The sequence below is a fragment of the Myodes glareolus genome, chromosome 2 (genome assembly GCF_982192425.1).
Source record: "Myodes glareolus chromosome 2, mMyoGla1.1, whole genome shotgun sequence".
Taxonomy (NCBI): Eukaryota; Metazoa; Chordata; class Mammalia; order Rodentia; family Cricetidae; genus Myodes; species Myodes glareolus.
Genome location: NC_142027.1, coordinates 105,271,441 through 105,293,078, shown reverse-complemented (window position 1 = coordinate 105,293,078; position 21,638 = coordinate 105,271,441). Strand labels below are relative to the sequence as shown.

Genomic DNA, 21,638 nt, shown 5'->3' with positions numbered 1-21,638 from the left:
TCGTCATGATCATGGGGAGGGGCAGTGGGACAGGAAGGGTTATTGACACTGGCAGCACGCAGAGGAGGGACCTCCAGGCCTCCTGACCTCAAAAGAATCTTGTGCCCTGATTTTTCAGCCCTGGATCTCAAATGCCTGGGGGAAAACAATCAGGGATGGAAGGGGAGCGGGCAGTGGGCGAGCCTCCAGGATGACAGACAATGTGTGACAGGGGGTCCGGGGAAGGACTTGCCAGGGCTGGGAGACATTTGGTCCTACCTGACAATGTGTCTATCTTAACTCCCCCACTTCCAGGCCTCAGGCTCCCTTTCTGTTTGAGTGTTTAGCCTGCATGCCTGTCTGTGCACCACATGTGTGCCTGGTGCTCTCAAAGGCCAGAAGAGGGCATCAGATCTTCTGGAACTGGAGTTATAGACAGTTGTAAGGCTCCATGGAGGTGCTGGGCACCGAAACTGGGTCCTCTGCAAGAGCAGCAAGTGCTCTTAACTGCTGAGCCATTTCTCTACACCTTTCTTTGATTGTTGTGTGTATATGTGTATACATGTTCGTATGTACAGGTGTATGTGTGTGTACATATGAATGTAGAGACCAGAGATCAACTTCAGGGTCATTCCTCAGGCTTCATATGTATGTATGTTTGTATGTGTGTATGTATGTATGTACATATATGTATATATATTAAAATTTTGTTATTCATGTATTTTATGTATCTGAGTGCTCTGTCTTCATTCACACCAGAAGAAGGAATCTGATCCAATTATAGATGGTTGGGAGCCACCTTGTGGTTGCTGGGAATTGAATTTAGAACCTCTGGAAGACAGTCAGGTGTTCTTAACCACTGAACTCCAGCCCCATCCTCTTTTTTTTTAAAAAAAAAAATTGGGGCTGGAGAGAGGGCTCAGTGGTTAAGAGCACTGCCTGCTCTTCCAAAGGTCCTGAGTTCAAAAAAAAAAAGGAAAAAAAAAGGTTTGTTTTGCCAGATAGTGGTGGTGCACACCTTTAATCCCAGCACTCAGGAGGCAGAGGCAGGCTGATCTCTGAGTTTGAGGCCAGCATGGTCTACAAAGCGAATTCCAGGACAGCCAGGCCTATAGAAAGAAACCCTGTCTCAAAAAAATGAAAAAAGAGTTGTTTTTACTTTTATTTTTTAGTTATGTGTGTGTGTGAAGAAGGTATGTGGATGTGTGCACAGATGCCCTCAGAGGTCAGAGGCATCAGAATCTGCTTGGAGCTGCTAGAAACCAAATTCAGGTCCTTTGCAAGAGCAGCACACATCCTTAACTGCTGAGTCAGCTCTCCAGCTCCTGTCTTGTTTGCAGAAAACAGGGTGTTTCACCGGCCAGGAACTCACTGATTTGGCTAGGCAGGCAGACCAGTGAAACACAGGAGTCTGTCTCTGCTTCCCCAGAGCTGAGATTACAAACACAGGCCATTGTCCTGGGTTTTTCTGTGTGTGAGTTTAAAACACGGAATTCAGGACCAATAGAACTATCTCTCCAGCCTTCTTTTCTTTTCTTCGTAGAAAATTAAAAGTGTGTGTGTGTGTGTGTGTGTGTGTGTGTGTGTGTGTGTCTGTTTGTCTGTCTCTCTCTCTCTCTCTGTTGAGCACACACACACACACACTCAGGCATGCATGTGCCGTGGTGCACGTGTGAAAGTCAGAGGACAGCTTTGGGAGTCAGTTCTTGGTTTCCGTCCTGCTCAAGCAGTGTCTTGCTATCATTTCTGCAGTATTGCATACTCCAGGCTACCTGGCCTGGAGTTTTGGTTAATTCTTCTGTCTATTGCTTTCCATCTTTCCACAGGAATGCTGGGATTAAAGATGTGTACCACTGCATCCAGCTTTTAACTTGGGTTCCAGAATTTCCAGGCTTGTGTGGTAAGCGCTTTAACTGCCAGAGCCACCTCACCAGCCACCTCACTTCTGTTTTGAGACAGGGTCTCATTGTGTAGCCCAGGCTGTCTTCAAATTCATGTCGTGTGATGGCTATTCTTGCTAGTCAACTTGACGGCATCTGGAATTACCTAAAACCCAAATGATTGGGCACATCTGTGAGGGATTTTTTTTTTATTAAGTAAATCACTTGAAGTGGGAAGACCTACATTTTTCTCAGGGAGGGGTTCATGACAGGTTTTCTCTCTGTAGCCCTGGCTACCCTGGAACTCGATCTGTAGACTAGGCTGGTCTTGAACTCAGAGATCCTGCCTCTGCCTCCAGAGGGCTAGGATTAAAGGCGTGTGACATCATTAGACCCACTTCTAATGCAGATCCTTGAGGCGGGAGGATCCACCTTTAATCTGGACCACACTTCTGCTGGTAACCTATATAAAGGACATGTAAGCATCCCCCCATTTTACACACACACACACACACACACACACACACACACACACACACACACACACATTCTATAGGCTCTGTTCCTCTAATTCAGGTCCCCTTGCTGGAATGACAGGCCTGGCCATCACACTGAGCACAGGCTCTTTCAATTACTAATAGCTCCAAGGCCACATCACAAGGGCAAACAGAAGTTCAGGTCTCAACATGTGGCTCTGGAAGCTGGAAGGCATCAACATTTAGACCGTAGAAGGCTGTGGGAGGGATTCCTGCCAAACTGGACTGTGCAGAGACTAGCACAGCACCCCAGAAGTCAGAGTCAAGTCGAAGAGTTCAGAGGAGCTTGACTAGAGTCAGACTGGGAATAGTGGGCATTGGAGGAGCATGTCTGTCATCCCAGCATACAGGAAGCTGAGGAAGGACTCTGTCTCAAAGAAAAGGACTGGGACTGGGGACATAGCCCAGTCAGTAGAATGCTTGCCTAGCATGCACAGGGCTCTGGGTTCTAGTCCCAGCACTGCATAGACCTAGGGTGGTGGCACACACCTGTAATCCCAGAGCTTGGGAGGTAGAGACAGGGGTATCAGAAGTTCAAGACTGTCCGAGGCTACATAGTGGGTATGAAGCCAGGTACTTGACCTTGTGTGTGTGTGTGTGTGTGTGTGTGTGTGTGTGTGTGTGTGTAGGAAAGATCTGGCTGGGAAAATCGTCTGCCCACCTACCAATCACCCATAGATGAAATATACTACGCTAGAACTCTCTAGATCTTTGACCCTTTGCGGAGTGATCAGCCCTGGTGGCTTCCTGTGTCACCTAGGTAAGGAGAATGTACCTCACTGGCAGGTACCCATTCCAGATACACTGCTGAGATACCTAGGGTGAGGAATGTGGTCTCATAATTGTGACCACCTCGGGCCCACCTCCTCTGTGACTCACAAGAGTTGGGCCACAGGTCCTGGTAGAAATGAACTTGGACACTTTGACCTCGGCCACTAAGAAGGTGGTGGCCCTGAATAAGTGACTTTGCCACTAAGATACTGAAACAGGCCCGGGGATGTAGCTCCACTGTAGAGTGCGTGCCTGACAAGCATGAAGCTCTGAGAGCCATCTCAGCACCACGCAAGTTAAACATGATGGGTGGCTCGCACCCATACTTCCGGCTCTCAGAGGACGAGGCGGGAGGATCAGGAGTTCAAGCCCCTCCTCAGCTGCACAGAAGTTCCAGCTGGCCCCACAACAGACCAAAGTAACAACTGCACCAAAGTCCAACTTGGTAAACTAATCAGTTTTTCATGGCAGTACTAACGGAAATGTGTGTGTGTGTGTGTGTGTGTGTGTGTGTGTGTGTGTGTGTGTGTGTGGCGGGGGAGGGGGTTTACTTATGGAGCAGAGATGACCCAAAAGTGGTTGCATCATGGAAAAGTTCACCCCAAACAAAGGAGACAATGCAGCAAAGCTGCAACCCTGGGGCTCTCTGCAAGATGCACAGGCAACTAGACAGCCTGAGAATCTGTTCCCTCTGTAGGGCAGCTGGGCACGTCACCACACCTAGCAATTATTTATTCCTTTTATAAAACTGGGGAGGGGTCTTCGAGAGCCTTCCAAGTTTCACATTCCTGGACACAGTGGCCCTTTGTCTACCTCTATGAGTCTCCTGGAGGGAATGTCTTAATGCCCAGGAAGCTGCCATACAATGGGTGCAGTGGCTCCCATGCAGCAGGCTGAGGCAGGAGGATTACCTGGAATCACAGGACAATCACAGTGATTGTCATCTTAAAGTGGAGGATGAGGGCACAGAGGTGGAGACTACGTGCCCAAGGCCAAACAACTGGACAAAGGTCAAGGTACTTTTGAAAACTAAGCTCTCCCCACCCCCTTCAAGCCCGCCATGCTCCCGTTTACCTCCTATTTCGCACTAAGACCCTGTCTGCCGGCAGCCGTAGCCAGTCTGCCTTCCTTACCCCAGAAGCCATCATAGATACCTGTAGCTCTCCTCCTAGCCTCAGGGAATGCCAGGGATGGGATCTCACGACTCCTACCCTCCTGGGAGGGAACTGGACTAGAGTTCATCCCTGAGGGCACGGCTGTGGCTAGACAAATGAGTTGTGTCTGTTCAGTCTCCATCTGTCTATTCATCGATTCGACCCTCACGAAGATGAAGGGGGCAATCCTGGCTAAACACTACACCCATCATTCGAGCAGGAGGCAGCCGTCGTACTGGCATGAACTTCCGTCTGCCATCATCTGTCTCTCAGGCCTCGGCAGCAGACACTGCCCTATTAGCACTGAGAGGGCCATGCTCCAATGTCTAAGGGGAAACCACAGAATATCCTGGAGTCTGGCCCCTCCAAGGATCTAGTCTCTCTTTTCAGCGAGTCTGAGCTCCTGGGAAAGGGGTGTTTAGGGTCACCAATGTCAGCAGAACTGCTACCCTTTTCCATCAGGCTGGTGCTAGCCCACTCCTGCCTGTAGCTTTATTGCTTAATGACCTCTGATGCTAGCCATATCCCTTTTCCTAGCTTTGCCAGGGCCATCTGGGTTCTTCCCATCTCTTGCTCTCTGTAGGTGGATTGGAGGGTATTTAAACCTCCTAGGATGCCCAGCTTCCCTACAGAGGTGGATTTCCCTCCCCCAAGATCCAGCCCAGGACAGCTGGGATGAAGGGCGTGTCCTGCTTTAGCCTTGGGCACTGATGGTGGTTACAGGACCCTTTCCAGGGCAACAAGGGACAGATTACCAGGGTGTAACCCACATCGCCTCTACCATAAAAGCCATCATAAAAAGGAGCATTTATCTGGGCAAGCCAAGCCATGGCCACAGGTCTCCCCAACCACTCAGCAACTGAACCCACGTGAAATGGGTCGGGTGGGGCACCGGATCACCACCATCGCAGCGCTCAGGAGGTAAAGATGGGAATCCTAAGTTTAAGGTACATAGCTCAGGTCGTTAAACTCACAACCCCTCTGCCTCAGCCTCCCAGGTGTTATTACAGGTGTACACCACCACAGTCAGCTGTGACTCTCTGTGTGTGTGTGCACGTGTGCGCGCACTAGCATGTTGAGGCCAGAGGGAAAGCTCAGGTATTGTGTCTGAGGCACTACCCACCTTGCTTCTTCTGGCTTGTCAAGTGAGCCCCAGTCCCTCAGCTATCTCCCTCTCTCAGAATAACACAATGTGCACACCACTACACTTGCTGTGGTTGGTTTTTTTTTTTGCCAAATATTTATTTATTTTTTAAATGCGTATGGTGCTTTGCCTTCATATATGTCTGTGTACTACATGTGTGCCTGATACCCTCGAAGGCCAGAAAAGGGTTTGTGATCCTCTGGAACTGGAATTACAGGCAGCTAAGAGCTCCCATGTAAGTCCTGGAAACTGAAGCCAAGTCCTTTGCAAAAATAGCAAATGCTCTTAACCATTGAGTCATCTCTCCAACACCCCACCTTTTTATTTGGGTTTTGGGGTCAAGCTCAAGTCCTCATGTTTGCCCTGCCTGTTTTTCTGGATTTTTATTTTTGAAACAGGATCTCCATATGTAGCCCTGGCTGTATTGGAGCTCTCTGTATAGACTAAGTTTAGCTTTGAACTCACCTCTACCTCTGCCTTCCTAGTGCTGGGATTAAAGGTGCGAGTCACCTCGCCTGGCTTTTCTAGATCTCTTGCTTTGAAGGAACTTAGGAGAATAAGTTTTCCTAACAAAATCTCCATGAGAACAGAGTCCTGGAGTCAGATAAATGGCAGCAAAACCATCCGACCTCTGGGAGAGTCCCTCAGAGAGGACCAACTGGGACAGGTCCAGCTGTGCGTGGGGTTGCGGGAGCACTGGTGAGAATGAAGGGAAGCATCCTCCTGATCTTAGGGGATAGCTTTGAAAACTCCTTCGCCAGATGGGCTTTGCTGTCACTGCTGCTGTAGGCAGATTAGGATGGCTCCCTCTAGTGGTCGGTGCCAGAAGAACATTTAGGAGCAAGAATAGAGGCGGGGTCAGCTGTCAGAGGTCATGCATGGGGTCTGCAGCCACATACTGGGCTACAGTGTGGAACTGACGACACCAAAAGCCAAGGGCCTCCAGGTACTTGCTGCCATTGCCCCCAACATTCGTCCAGAGTGCCTCACGACTCACTCCAAAAAGTCCTGAGAAGGTTTGGTGTGTGAGTTTGAGAGCCTTGGTCACTGTTGCTAGAGTGGAGGCCTGACTCCTGTTCATCGGGTTCCAGCCCTGGGCAGCACTTAGGTCTGAAAGAAGGATGTTAAAATGCATTCTGGGCATTGCCTCCCATCTAAGGATATCTTGGTACTCCTAGCAATTGGCTGGAGTACAGGAGGCTCTGTATGGGACAATGATTTTGTCCCTCATCAGCATATTACCACATTGGAGAGAAATGGCTTTCTATCCATTACTTCCAGAGAGAGAGAGAGAGAGAGAGAGAGAGAGAGAAATGAAGGCAGGCGTTCTGTTGCATGCTTGGGATCCCAGCACTCACTCAGGAGGTGGAGGCAGGAGGATCAAGAGCTCCAGGCCAATGCCAGTGAGATGGCTTAGTGGGTAAAGGTATCTGCTTCCATGCCAGACGACCTGAGTTTGATCTCTGGAACCCATATGGTGTAAATAAAGAACTGACTCCCCCCAAAGTTACCCTGACTTCCACACATGCGAGGCAGCATGCGCACAACAGTCCACATACATACATCTACACATATAAATAAGTAAAAAATTGAAAGTTTTACAAGTATCCCAGGTCAGGCTGAGCTGCATCGTTATGACCCTATGCTATCTGTCTCAGACAGATTAAGTCAAAAGGTGAGGGCGTGGGTCAGAAGAGGTACCTCTTCCTTCTTTGTGGGGTGCATCTGCCCTGCAGACTATGTGGTAAAAGGGATCCACTTCCCAGAGCTCAGTTCCCTTCGCCTCCTTGACCTGGATTTGGTTATGTCCAGAACATAGTCAACACCAGCTGGCCTCCATTCCCTCTGCTAAGGCCCCGGGAGGATCCAGCAGCCATGGTCTCAGGACCACAGTAGGTAGCACAGACAACAGTAGGTGGCATACAGACATGGTGGTCCGACTAAAAAGCCTGGGAAACATGGGACACAGACACCCCGGGTGTATGCCACGCTCGCCTATCATTCCCCATCTTGGGAAGGGCGCACTGACTCCGCCCCGGGTGTGCTGGAGGAGGACAGGGCCAAGGATTCAGCATTGAGACAACAGCACGTGGAAGGATCTAGGTGGAGTCAGCGACTAGGGAGGCAAGGGGCGTGGCCAACAGGGGCGTGGCGCCAACGCTCGGCTGAAGGGGGCGTGATTTTAGTGTGCGAAGAGGCGTGAACAACAAGGGGCGTGGTCGGGTAGGGGGCGTGGCCACACGGGGGCGGGACGGTGACGCGCTTTGACGCGCGATCCCGGAAGCGGTGTCAGTACTGGGGAGCCGGCGGCGGGCGGCGGGCGGCGGAGACTTGTTGTTCTTCGCCGAGTCGGAGCGTGGAGTCCTGAGCGCGCAGGCGGAGGCGGCGACTACGGGGGGGAGAGAGCAGAAGCACGCGTGGAGAGTGCGTGTCCACGAGGAGCCGCCGCGCCCGGCCCCGCGCGCGACCCGGGTGAGTGAGGGACTTTGGGACGGGGTAGGGGGACCCCGAGTTCGCGCACCTGAAGGCGGCGCACCGCGAAGGCCGCGAGGCCCACCGTGGGCCTCGAGCACGTGTCACACGGGACCTGGCTGAGGGCCCACTCGGGACTCGCCACGTGCGGGAGAGCAGCTCCCGGGAGCCGTGCTCACCTGGCCACTTCCATCGGGGTAGGCTCCCCAAGCCCCGCCAGCCGCGACCCGGCAGGGGCCTGGATAACTGGTGTCCCTTTATAATCAGCTGACCGGCCAGCGGTGCCGGATGTGGAAGCTGTGGGTGGGGAGCGAGGCAGGTGACCGTCTTGGCCAGCCTATCGCTTCCGCCACTTTCTTCAGGTGTGGTCAGGGGCCAAGGTCTCTTCCAACTCTGAAGTGTGAGGTCCCCTTGTCGGTGAGCGGATAGGTGTGTTAAGAGTGTGCAACGAGAAATCGGAAGCAAAATCTAGCAGACCACAGGTGGAGAAAGCCTCGTGGGTCCTAGGTGCCTGGCTTAGCTCCCTTTGCCGGAGCGACTCTTTTGGCATTCTTACACCCAGAGATGGCAGCCACTCCAGCCTCCCAGAGCTTGCCCTGTTCTCAGGCGGTTGATGTTTGGGAGGCCAGGCTGCTTGGTGCTCTTGTTTCTCTTGTGAAGTTTTGCTGCACCCTGCTTTTCACACAGCTCTATAGCCAGCACAGATGCACTTTAATAATTCACCCGCCAACGGACCGACAGGCACTCAGCTTTCCCTTGCCTGGTGTCCTCGGTCCCAAAAAGCCAGCTTATGCCACAGCTGGTAGTTAATGCAAAGCGTCACTTTCCGTGGAGTCACCAGAAACAGCTCTGGGACCCTAGGGTTGGCGCTGCTGAGGTCTTACTGTGACAACCACGTTTCGAAAGGCATCTGGTGGCTTGCACGTGGGTACTGTGATGCCTCATTACGGCATTTTCAAGCCCGGTGTTTCTAGGGCCAGGGAGTTTTGTTTTGTTTTGTTCCCCCCCCCCCCCGCATTGATCTAAAGCTGTTATATTATGGTGGCGGCGACATATCTATAATGCCTGCTCGTGCCCACTCGGGAGTCTGAGGCAGGAAGATACTGAGCTTGAAGTCAGTTTGAGTTTGATACTGAGTTTGAACCTAGCTAGTTCAAGACCAGCCTTGGTTACATGGTGAGACTCTGTCACCAAAAAACAAACCCAAACAAAAAGGTATGGATTTAGGCATGTGGATGGAACAAGGACAGCTGTAGATAGACAGGACATACCTACAGTCTGGGTCACTGTGGACAATCCTTACGACAAAAGCTTCCTCGCTCCTCAGATAAATCAACTGGAGAAATGTCATGAGTTTGACCTTGGTAAAGAAAGTAAGTCTGTTATAACTTAAAACTAAACTTCCTTTGTGATTCTAAAATAAAACATTTATTAGAGTCAAAAACCAAGCCAGGCTTCTCTGGAGTACATTCCCCTCTTGTTCTTGAACTGAGCTGGGCTTGCAGGGCCGGGTTCCAAGTTCAGGGCTGTGTACTTTCCAGGTAGTTGCTAAAAATGGGAAATGGACAGAGGGTCCTAGGAAGCCATGTTTCCCCCAGAGTTGGCCCTTTCTGTGTCCCAGCCCTTCCTCTAGCCCCTTCAAGGCTTCTAGTGAGACCTTCTTGGTTACTCTATCTCAGGGACCCTCAGTTTTCTGTCTGGCTCTGCCAGCCCCAGGGTTTGTTTACCGTCTCTGGCAATTCTTGATCGCAGTCTAGACCAAGAAGTTGTGTCTGTTTCTGCCCTGGCTGTTCTGAGTCTAAAGGTTTCTTGGAGTGGACTTTCTGGGTCTCGGGTCTAGTTAGTCCACACGGGAAATGGAAATCAGGCCAGCTGGGAGAATTCTCTTGTGTGGCCGATCTCGGGAGCTATAAACAGTGACTCATTCTCCCGCCCCACCCTCCCTGTCCCCCGCTCCACTCCGGGAAGATGCCTGGTCGCTCGTATTTACTTTTGCTTTTTATAAGTCACACATGCGTTATAGTTCCTCTTAACTGCAGTTTCAGGAAACTGAAAGTGTTATCTGAAAATCTGTAGAATTTCACAGGGGTAGACCCGGGCCTGGGTGATCATGCACTGCTTGGTATAGGGGAGGATCCTGAAGCCTACATTGTTTGCCTGATGGCATGACCTGAGGTCAGAGGTCAGGGTTAGAGGCTAGGGGCTGTCATGTCTGGTGACACATCTGCCGGTTCTTCCATGAGACCATCTGGTATGGTGGGGTAAGGGTGCACACTTTCTCCAAGGCTTCTTCCCCTGTCTGAATCCCCCCTCTGCCTATAAAACAGAACTTGTTTAGTATCTTGATACCCTGAGGGGAGCTGGTGTCGGTAACACAAGTTCTCTGCTTAACTGGGGCTCATTGTACAACAAAGCTACTGGAAGAAAATTCTAGAACCAGGTCTAGTTCTAACTTCCCAAAGAGCAATTAGGAGGACTTTCTGGAAGAAGCAGAAGTTGAGGGTGGCGTAGAGACCCTGTGTCCACCACATCCAGGAGCACTCGCCAGCCAGAGAAGGAAGCCCAGAGCAGGAAACTGAGAAAGGAACTCCACGACCTGCACCCAGAGCAGATTGGGGATCTGTTGTACCAAGGAGAGACGCTGAACCATACTTGGGGCTGGGCAGGAGACCATGGGGCTGAGGTTAAGAACTGGTTCTGTGATTTCAGCACTTAGGAGGTAGAGGCAGGAGAAGAAGGTCAGTTCCATGCTAGCCTGGGCTATGTGGACTCTGTCTTTAAACAAACAGGTCTGGAGAGAGAACTCAGCCAGTAAAGTGCTTGCTTGAGCCCACATAAACATGTTAGGTGTGGCCACACACTCTAATCCCAGTGCTGGGGAAGTAGAGACAGGAGGATCACTGAGCCTCTCTGGCTGGTCCACTGGCCTAGCCTTAGTGGTTAGTTCCAGGCTGCTGAGAAACCCTGGTTTGAAAAAGTGAGGTGTGGCCAACGAGATGACTCAGGGGGTAAAGGTACTTGATATCAAGTCCAATGACCTGAGTTCAGTTCCCCAAGACCCACATCATGGAAGGAGAGAACTGACTCCCACAAATTATCCTCTGACCTTCATATATAATTTGGCAAGTATATATACACATATACATACAGATATGCATGCACACATGCACGTTCCTTATATAAATCAGGCTAGCTTCACACTCCTGGATCCCAAATGCTAGGATTAAAGGTGTGAATCACCACACCAAGCAAATAAACGTAATTTTTAAGTTTAAAAAGAAAAACAGCAGATAAACCATTTGACGAATGACAGTACACACATACACACATATGCAAATCTGGGCTTAGCTGTTCCCACCAGACATCCCCAGCGAAACATGGAGCTTAGAAGGTCGCTGAAACCCGAGGACCACCAGGGACAGGATGGGAACCCTAACAAGGACCTGGTGACAGAGAGAACCGCTCAGCCAGTCAGGGAGGGGAGGTCTGGGTGAGGGGCAGAGGGAGGGCAGCCACAGCTGAGGGGACTGTGCCATGCAGCCTGCTGTCAGCCTGGAAGCTGCTTGAGTCACCTCTGGATGTAGCTGGGATGACACAGCTTCCTGAGATTGCAAATGCAAGGTGACCAGACGTCCTCTAGGCCAGGCAGACAGTTGTGGCTTATGGGAGGGCGGCCAGCCAGAGCTGGGCGGAGGTGCCCCGCCATGCGCTGTGGGAGGATGGCACAGTAAAAACTTAGTGGTCTGTAGTGGGAGGAGGCTCATTTGACCGGCTATGGTGTGGTTCATCAGCATGTGCCCACTGTGTGCTGGCAGGTGATGCGTCAGCCCCATGTACCCTTGGGGTCCTGGAAAGGGTACTTGACTCTGGGTACTTGTCAAAGGCTCCCAAGCAGAGGTGGCCACATCCTTAGTGGCTTTAGGTTCTGTGGCTTGCAGCTGTTAGAGGTTTGGATTTGGTGTCTGGGGTTTGAACCTGTTCCCTTGGGCAGAATGGGTCTCCCATCCTCCTCCTCATCCACCTCACTCCCTGCTCCTTGCTCCTTGCTCCCTTTCCCCATTTTGATAGACTGGGAACCTGAAGAGCACATATCCTTGCCAGCTGGATGGAGCAGAAGGAGCCAGGGTCAGGGAGCTGCAGTTGGTAACACCTTGTGGAACAGGGGACATCATCTAGAACCCTCAACTGCAGCAGAGAGTGAGGTGGATGATCCAGGCTTCATATTACCTTGAACAAGATGAGGACTCTTTGAGACTGTGGGACTTTCTTTTCTGATCCACCATAGGTCTGGTAGCAAGGCCCCCATGGCTTCCTGTCTATTTTTCCATTTGACTTGGACATGGCCCTTTTAGCTGTGTGCTATGTCCTTTGTGTAGGGAGGGATGTCTGAGGGACAGCTAGTGGGGGTGAGAAGTGGGTTGGGAGATGTTATGCTGGCTCGCTCACTCTCTGAGGACAGTTTACTAGACCGCAGTCTACCTGGACTGCCTGCTATCCCTGGGTGCCCAGGCTGGATCCCCACACTCTGCAGTATGCCTCCCTACTCTTTATGCATAGGGCCTTCTCCCTCAGTCCATCTTGAAATGGAAGATCTGGCCACCCTGTACCCTGCTGGCTGGCTGTGTTTATCAGAAGATCTAGGGCAGATCTTCTTGGCTGATGTGCCCAGCTTGGATTGGTGACTTAGAACTGCCACCCAGGACCCCTGTCTTGATGGCCTTTTCAAATTGCAAAAGGCAACAGGAATGATGGGAGGGGGTCAGCTGCTTCTCTGGGGGTTCCTATGCCTCAGCCTGTTGTCCTGTGTAGTTTGTCTGTGGCTACTGAATCTCTAACCCCTGGCTCAGCAAGGAGGCCTTGAGGCTCCTCTGAGAGTTCATGGCTTACAGAAACCATTAAGAGTAGTTTGTTTTTTTGTGGGTGGTGGTGGCAAGTCTTTAATCTCAGCACTTTTGGAGGCAGAGGCCGAGGCAGAGGCAGGCAGATCTCTGTGAGCTCAAGGCCAACCTGGTCTACAGAGCGAGTTCCAATACACAGTCAGAGCTACACGATGAAACCCTGTCTTGAAAAACCAAGAAAAAAAATTTGTTTTTGTTTAAGACAGGACCTCAAGTAGCCCAGTCAGGCCAAGGATGACCTTGAACTCCTAACCGTCCTGCCTTTCCCTCCCCTGTGCTGTAATGACAGGTGTGGCTGCTTTATTATTATTATTACACAGGATCTTCCCCATATAGTCCAGGCTGGCTTTGAAATTGCACCAAGCCTCTTGCCTTTGAGTTCTAAGTGCTGTGATGGCCACCATGTGACTCGATGTTTTGAAATCACATTTGTCTTACAAACTTCTATCACGAATGCAGGGATCTCTGCTGCCCAGGCAAGGCTCAGGGGTCGTCCAAGTCCTGGGATCTATCCCCAGCACCACAGGAAACCTCCAAACAATACATTCCCCCTTGGGCCCCTTTACATTCCTTGATTTTTTTTTTTAATGATTCTGTGGATGGATGTATATACTAGGTACACAGTCTGTCACTGGGCTACAACTCCAGGTCTCTCTGCTTTTTATTTTGAGACAGGGTCTCACTAAGTTGTCCAGAGTGAACACACTCTGTAGCCCAGGCCAGTCTTCAACTTGTGATCCTCCTACCTCAGCCTCCCAGGGTACTAAGATGAGAGGCCTGGCTTGATCTATGATGGATAGGTTGGGATGATACCCATGTGCTTGATGTATTTGGGGCAGGGGCACCTTCCAGCACCATCCTAGCCACATGCTGAGTGGCTGAAGATCTCTGTTCCCTAGGTTGTACCCCATGATTGGCAGCAGGCAGAAGGGCTCTGACCCAGGGCCAATGTGTGCCTCACCTTTCACCCGGACACACTTCTACAGTGTTGGACATGCAGGATGAAGTTTGAGTTATCTTGACAGGGGTTCAAGTGTCCCTGGTGAGCAGGGGGTTCCAGAGGCAGAAACCTAGCTGGGGCAGGATAAGCTGGGGTGAACTTAGCAGCTCATTATAAGTGTGCCCCCAGGACTCCTGAGTGGGGCGTCACAGCCAGGATCACCGGCCGTCCCTGGTGCTGGTTCTCTCATCTTTTCCTGAGGAAGAGACCAGAGCATTGGGAGGGGTTGGCATTTGTCCATGGCCTCTTGGCTTCATGTTTCATCTTGAAGCCAGCCGAGGACTGAAGAAGGGTCCCTGAACTCAGACCCCAGCAGAAGCCCATGAGGTGGGTGTAGATGGAGAGAGCCAGGGAGGGGCCCTTCCTGCTGGCCGCGTGGCCCCATCCAGTGGTCAGTTGATTCTCATGGTGTCACCTGGGGGCAGGCCCCTGCCCTGTGCACATCCTGGCCACCTGGGTGTCACAGCGCCATCATCATGGGAGTGGAAAGAGTCCTGCCCAGGCTGAGCCCTGGCCTGCGGATCTCAGCTCCCGTGGTCTGAGTTGAGTCCCCTTTCTTCCCCAGCACCTTCCTTTTCCGCTGGCAGTGGCCCCTGGGGCCCGTGAGCATACGGGTGGGAGGGGTGTCCTTGTGTGGGAATGTGAGCCGACTCTGTAAACAGCCCGTGACTCACCACATAGCTATGTCACTGACGCTGGGGTTACAAGTTGGAAGAGATGCCCAACCCCTCCTCCCTCTTTACGGAAAACTTTCTCAGGGCTCCTGGGGCTCCTAGGCGCCTGGTTCCTGAGAGTTCCTAATGGAGTGGCGGAAACCCGTGACTTCCCTAGTGCCACTGTAACCCAGCTGGAGCTGGAGGTGATCTGTGATTACATAGTTTGCCCACGTCCCCATGTGGTTTCTTATCTCCATTAGATCACCCACCAGCTCAGGTCCCAGCTCAGGTCCCAGATGGGTACTGTGTCAAGATGCATGATGGCTTACCTGAGCCTCCTCTAGGATGGCTCTGTCCCTGTCCTGCTCTGCCTACTGCCATTGCCTCTGAGAGTGACCGGTGATGTCACCAGGGTGCTGGGTGTCTATTGCCAGAGTCAATATCTTGCCTCTCACTGATGACTTTTTTTTGACAGTGAGGGTGGTGGGCACTGGAGACAGGACCCCATCAGAGGTGGGATCATAGGGTAGAGAGATGGGGCCTGAGGGCCCAGGTCTGTGGGGGAGGGGCGGTGGAGGTCACTCACTGTCTTGTTCATGCCTGTCCTCCACACTCTCCTTTGTGTGATTTCCCTGACATCCCTTGTTCTGTGCCTGTCATTGCCACGCTTTGAAATTCAAGAGATGGAGGTGCATCCCACCAAAGGCCATCCCCATCCCTCTTGCCCCTTCCCCAGTTGTCAGGAAATGAATGGGTTTGTTTACTGCCTGAGAACCTCGTGTTGTCTTTCTGCACAGGCTTGACCCACAAGTCCTGAATGCTTTTGGGCTTCTCCGTTGCCATGGAGACCATGGGGGGTTGGCTACATCCCAAGGTCGCCATGGCAACTATCAGAGGGGAATCATGCTTGGGATGCTTTGGCTGGCTTTTTCATGAATGATGAGGGTGTGTGACACAATGCAGACTGGAGAATGAGAAGGGCGGGCCAGGGGGCTGGCGGGCCGGCCACAGGGACAGTTCCTTGCCAGACAGCCTAGTGGGTCTGTCAGGTGGCTGCGGTTCTCTGTGTGTGCCTCTGCCTGGATCCTCTGAACCTCCTACCTGCCAGTAGCCCCCCACCCCACCCATAGGGGCCTTGGGGTCACTCTGAGGGGCTGGGGTGGCCTGGGAGGAGTGGTGATGTCACAGCTGCAGTGTCCTTCACGGCGGTAGGTGTCCCATGGGTTGCTGGAGGGCAGGGCTAGGGAGGAGTGGCAGGTGTTCTGTACCCCATCTGTCTTTAGGGGTGAGTGAGATTTCGGGAAAGGGCCTTTCTTCTCCCTGGTTAGCCATTGCGGAGCCCTTGCTAAGGGACACTGTCCCAGGGCCTCTTTCCGAGCTGAGTACTGCGGCTCTGCAGCTGGCAGGTCCCTCTGGTCTTGAGGATGCAGCACCTGGTTTCCCACGGCTGTAAATATCTTGTCTGAATTCGGGCTGTGGGGACCCAGAGCAGAAAGCAACAATTGCTCATGACCGGCAGATACTCCACAGTGCTGATGGCTTCCGCGTGAGCTGGGGTGGGGAACAGGACGGCAGCCTCCATTGACCTAGGGGGCCTGTCTGCTCTGAGGGCTGATGCTGGAGCATGAGGCGTGGTTGGGTCTCATGTCTGCCTGCTAGGCAGATGCAGACTGGCCAGGATGGCCACTCCAGATTGCTCGAGGCAGTGGTTCTCAGCCTGTGGGACATGACCCCTTAGGGAATCAAACGACTCTTTCACAGGGGTTGTCCAAGGACGTCAGAAAGCATAGATATTTACATTATGATTCACAGCAGTAGCAAAACTAGTTATGAAGTAGCAATGAAAATACTTTTATGGTTGGGGGGGTGTCACCACAACATGAGAAACAGGATTAGAGTCACAGCATTAGGAAGACTCACTATTGTACGCCCTTGTAAACTGGATGGGGGACATGTTACTTTGTAACTGAATTGGGCTTGTTCTGAAACATGTTATAGAGTTGTTGGCCAGACATACTAGGACAGGAACACACACAGATTTACATGTGTGTCCCCTTTGTTTTAGAGCTGAGGTTCTCTTGTTACTGTCTTGGGTTGTTGAGAGCAAACTGTTTCCAAGTATTGTTACTCAGAGGCAATACCCGTAGCTTGCTGGGTCCTGACGCACACTGTTTCTGTCTTTCCAGCGACAGTTTCCTGGTGGTTCCGTCCTGGTGACAGGGCCCGGGTTATGACGACTAATCCCAAGCCGAACAAGGCATTGAAGGTAAGGTGGGCTGGGTGGGCCAGCATGGGCTGTGACTGGCACTGTCCTGGCATGGCACAGGGAAGACTCACCCTGTCCTGGCAGTCCCACTTGTACAGCACTGCCCCTAAAATGAGGTCAGCTTTGTCCTCAGGGATTGGCGAAGGATCCCAGAAGGAGAGGTGGTACAGTGGCCCAGAAGAGCCTGGCCTTTTTGACCAGGAAGGTAGCTCACAGGTGGAGGGGTGGTTGATAAGGCAGGTGCTGCATAGATCCTAGCCACCTGGAGCTGCATCCACAGGCCCTTCATCTGCCCAAGCTCACCCACCCCCATGCCAGGTGGGCAGAGTGGGTATCCTCAGGTAAGCTGGTGTCCCATCTGCCGGCCCAGGCCCTTACTCCCTTCTGGGCCTTCTCAACCTTTGTCACCAAAGGTGCTGCTGAGTCAGCTTTCTTGCCTCGCAGGCTCCTGAGTGCTGTGTGCTGGACTCCCTTGAGTGAGCCCTGACCAGCCAGATTCAAGCTTTGCACCAGTGGGTAGATGTCAGGGAAGAGCAAGGCCGCTGTATCATCCTGTCCCTTACCTAGAAGAGCATCTGAGGTGAAATAGCCCAGTTCCTTAAGTGTCTAGAAAGCTTAAGTTGACCCCAAACCTTACTTCCCAAGGGACTGGCTGTCAGGTCCTCCTGTTCAATAAGGGGGTCACAGCAACAGCAGCGGGGCTGTTTGTGGTACCCTGCCATGGGCATAATCTTAGAGTCCCATGCTGCCACCTTGATGTAGAATGGGAACATTACACAATAGGAGATGCACTTCTGGGCCTTTGTTGTACCAGATCCCAGCCTTTGGTGACTGTCCAGTCCTGTGGACGCTGTCTCCTCCATGCTGACTCTTGCTTATACGGCTCCTTAGGTTAAGAAGGAGGCGGGCGAGAACGCCCCTGTGCTTAGTGATGATGAGCTGGTGTCCATGTCGGTGCGGGAGCTGAACCAGCACCTGCGGGGGCTCACCAAAGAGGAGGTGACTCGGTTGAAGCAGCGGCGGCGCACACTCAAGAACCGCGGCTACGCAGCTAGCTGCCGTATCAAGCGTGTGACCCAGAAGGAGGAGCTGGAGCGGCAGCGTGTAGAGTTGCAACAGGAAGTAGAGAAGCTGGCCCGGGAGAACAGCAGCATGCGACTGGAGCTGGATGCCTTGCGCTCCAAGTACGAGGCCCTGCAGACCTTTGCACGCACCGTGGCCCGGGGGCCTGTCACACCAACCAAGGTGGCCACCACCAGTGTCATCACCATCGTCAAATCTGCAGAGCTTTCCTCCACCTCTGTGCCATTTTCAGCTGCCTCCTAGTGCCTGCCGGGGCCGGGCAGGGCGTGGGCAGTGGCATAGCCCTCACACCTCTCCCAGGCTCCCTGGTACAGATTCCTCATGTCCACTTGCCCACTGTGGACCCTGTGGGGCTGAGGGCAAGGAGAGCAGGGACAGGCGGATGCAGGATAAAAGGGAGGCTCTCATGAGCCAGTGCTACAAGCAACCCCCACTCACATCTCTCCATCCCCCAGGGGTGTGGTTTTCGTTGCCGATAGGAGCCACATGGGCCACTGGTGTGAACAATTCCAGGCCCCTGTGGGAGGGAGTGAGAACTTGTCTTCCACTTCTCTGGTGCCTGCCTGTCAGCGCCATCAGTGCCATCCCCTAAGGGCCTCCAGCTGGGGTGGATACCATACTGTCACTTTCTGGGCTCTGGCCTTGTCCTTATCAAAGGGCGCTACTACCTGCTTTAGCCCTTAGAGCCGAGTCCACGCCCTGGGAAACAGTTCCCAGTTTAGCTTCCTGCAGAGGCTACTTCATGTGTTCCTGTGTGTACACAGGCTGTCATGGCAGCCTGTGTGAAGACAGGAAGCCATTGGGCCAGGTGGCCACACAGGAGAGCCTGTCCAGTATGTGTAAGTGAGGGTTACATGGATGTTCTGGAATGTCCCTGGGGGTCTGTTAGTTAAAGTTGCCCATTGTGGTGCAGGGGCCATCTGTCCATAGAGCCAGCAAACAGCAGGGCCCGGGTTCTCTAGAGCTTAGCAGAGAGGAGAGGCTGGAGGGGAGCCGGTGAAGCCTGAGAGATGTTGAGGGATACAGAAATGGCTGTTAAGATGTGTCTTGTTGCTGGGGAAAAAAACAAAACAAAATAGGAATAAGGTGAAGTCAGGGTGAAGTCCTGGCGGCCCAGGGGATGTAGAAGAGGCCTAAGAGGCATAGATAGTATGGAGGGACAAAGGGTGCATCTGTAGGGCCTTGTGGACACCCCCTGTGGGTGTCAGCAGGGGCCCAGGGCAGACTATATGTGCAGATACTCTACAACTTTGGTGCCCAATTGTTACCTGCCTATTCCTCCTTCATATCGTTCTGGGCCATTGGCCATCTTGTGCTTTCTTACTGAAGGGATTATGTCCTCCAGACTCAGAGGAGTATGGTGGACAGGGAGTTGGGGGCAGGCTGAGCCAAAGCCAGGCACTTAGGAAGCACTGTTGGAACCATTGCCTTGGTAGGTAATCCATATTGGATATCAATAAGGACCATGGGATATTTAAAGAGAGAGAAGATATATATATATATATATAAAATTATATACACATTTTATCGTACAGATTTTTTCATAACGATTTTCTTTCCCAGTTTGATACTGTAGATCTTTTATTAATGCAGAGTAGGTTGGACAGTGAGGTGGGGAACTGGCCATGGATGGAGGCTCAGAGTGCCAACAGCCTCCCTCAGTCTTTCTGTGGTTGCGTTGGGCATGCTTGGGTCACTGGTGAAGCTTGTTCCAGCAGGTATCACACTGAATGCGTGGTCTCCAGGGTAGTCTCCAGTGGTAGGCAGGTGACCCCTGGCTGTGGGTTGTTGCCCACTGCAGGCCTGTGGTGGTCTCCATCGAGGAGACTCCATACTGTTGGCCTACAGGCTGGATGGGACTTTCAATGCCACCTGGAGCGCCTGTGCAGGGTACCTGCCTGAAAGGGGCTGGGAAGGGTGTGAGCGTGCCCCGTGGCTCTTTGTTACTGAAATTTCATCGTCACAATTTAATATATGGAGTTTTTATTTAAGATAAAAGTGAGTTTTCTGTCTTGTTCCTCTGACTTCTCAAAGCAAGCTTTACTTTTTCAAAAGGTGGCAGGGACGCATGCTGACCACGCGGAGGCCTGGTGTCCCCAGCCACCTACTCCTTGGCAGTTTCATTTCAATATTTATTTTTGTGCTTCCTCCCTCATGTTATAAATTATTGAGAAGAGATCACAGACTGTTGACCCCCTGTCTGTGCCCTGCCTCATGGCCACCACCTAATTTATTGCTGTACATGTCGCTGTGACTGCTTTTGTATCTTTGCAATAAAGAATTTCCTGTTTGAGATGCTTTCCGGTGTGTGGATGGTGATGTGGTTGGGAACCCCGTGTCCTGCCCTACAGCCTGGGCTGGCCCTTCCCTGAGGCCTAGCCTTCTACTCTGCTCACCTGGGTGTTCTCCCCAGGCCGTCTTCTGAGATACAGTGACTAAGTAGCACAAGGTGACACCTTCCACCTGCACTCCTGGCTCACCAGCACATATGTCTGAATGTCCAGGCTAGAACAACTTGTGCTTCATAGTTGGGAACCTCTGGGACCTGAACCCCCCTTTCTCATGGGGTGGGCCATATCGGCTGCTTGGCCTCAGCCCCTGAGCAATGATAGACGGGGTCTAGGATGGACATGCATTGCAAGAGGGGCAGGGCCTAAGTAAGGCCCAGAGCAATGTTCCAGTTCGCTGAAGCTAATGAAATGCTCTCAGAAGTCTGACTAGAGCTCGGGATAGCTCCGTTGACTTGTTGAAGTGCTTGCCTTGCAAGCATGAGAACCTGGGTTCAATCCCTCGAAACCACACAGAATAGCCAGGTGCATATTTGTAATCTCAGTGTTAGGGAGGCAGAGACAAGTAGACCTCTGGGGCTTGGCCGGCTGGCCTAGCCCGTTTGGTGATTTTTCAAGACAGAAACAGTCTCTAGCTAGGCCAGATTACTTCTCTACAGCTGACCCCTGAATCTTCTGGTCTTCCTGTCCCTGAGTGGTAACCAACCTCTGAGCAGAGACTATAAAAGGTCCACTCACGTGGCACACCCATACTAGGTCCGCTCCAGGGCCCTCAGCACAGTGTAGACCACTTTGGGCCACCTCACACATGGGGACCAGAGGTCAGGACAGGTTCAAAAATGGCAGGAGCCCTTCATGGTGGTTCATGCCTATAAATCACTGTGGTTAGGAGGATGAGGTGGTGGGATCATTCCAAGTCCAGGGGTAGCCTTGGCTACATAAGAGGTTGAGGTTAGCCTTGTCTACATAGTGAGTTCCAGGCCAGCCTAACCTACAAAGTAAGACCCTGTGTCAAGGAGTGGGGCTAGTGTGATGGCTTAGTATAGTGCCTGCCGTGTAAACTTAAGACCTGAATTCAGATCCCCAACACCAACATAAAAAACTGTCACATAGCTGGGCAGTGGTAGCACATGCCTTTAATCCCAGCACTCGGGAGGCAGAGGCAGGCAAATCTCTGAGTTTGAGGCCAGCCTGGTCTACGAACTCTCCGAGTTTGAAGTCAGCCTGGTCTACGAAGCAAGTTCCAGGACAGCCATAGCTGTTACACAGAGAAACCCTGTCTTGATAAACCAAACCAAACCAAACCAAAACGAAACAAAGCAAAACAAAACAAAAAACCCACAAAATAAAACAAACAAACAAAAAAACACCTGTTAGATGTGTGTACCCTGTCCCAAAAATTAATGTGCAAAATAACCAAGGAAGACACCCAGAATTGACCTCTGACCATACAAATGTACACAGACATGTACACACACATGAAATAGCAGAAGGTTGTGCCAGGATCAGCA

The 21,638-nt window shown here is 52.0% G+C and overlaps 1 protein-coding gene across 2 annotated transcripts; it reads left to right on the top strand.

The window, feature by feature from the left end:
• Positions 1-7,753: 7,753 nt before the first annotated feature.
• Positions 7,754-20,132, top strand: Mafk (MAF bZIP transcription factor K). Of its 2 annotated transcripts, none has more exons than XM_048436917.3 (3): positions 7,754-7,936; positions 16,677-16,756; positions 17,648-20,132. In XM_048436917.3, exons 2-3 carry the CDS (start codon positions 16,721-16,723, stop codon positions 18,080-18,082), a joined length of 471 nt encoding a protein of 156 aa, XP_048292874.1. In that variant the 5' UTR covers positions 7,754-7,936; positions 16,677-16,720; the 3' UTR covers positions 18,083-20,132. The 2 variants fall into 2 exon arrangements, with proteins under 2 accessions (XP_048292874.1, XP_085539472.1); XM_085683346.2 differs by lacking the exon at positions 7,754-7,936 and adding an exon at positions 13,432-15,698.
• Positions 20,133-21,638: the final 1,506 nt, after the last annotated feature.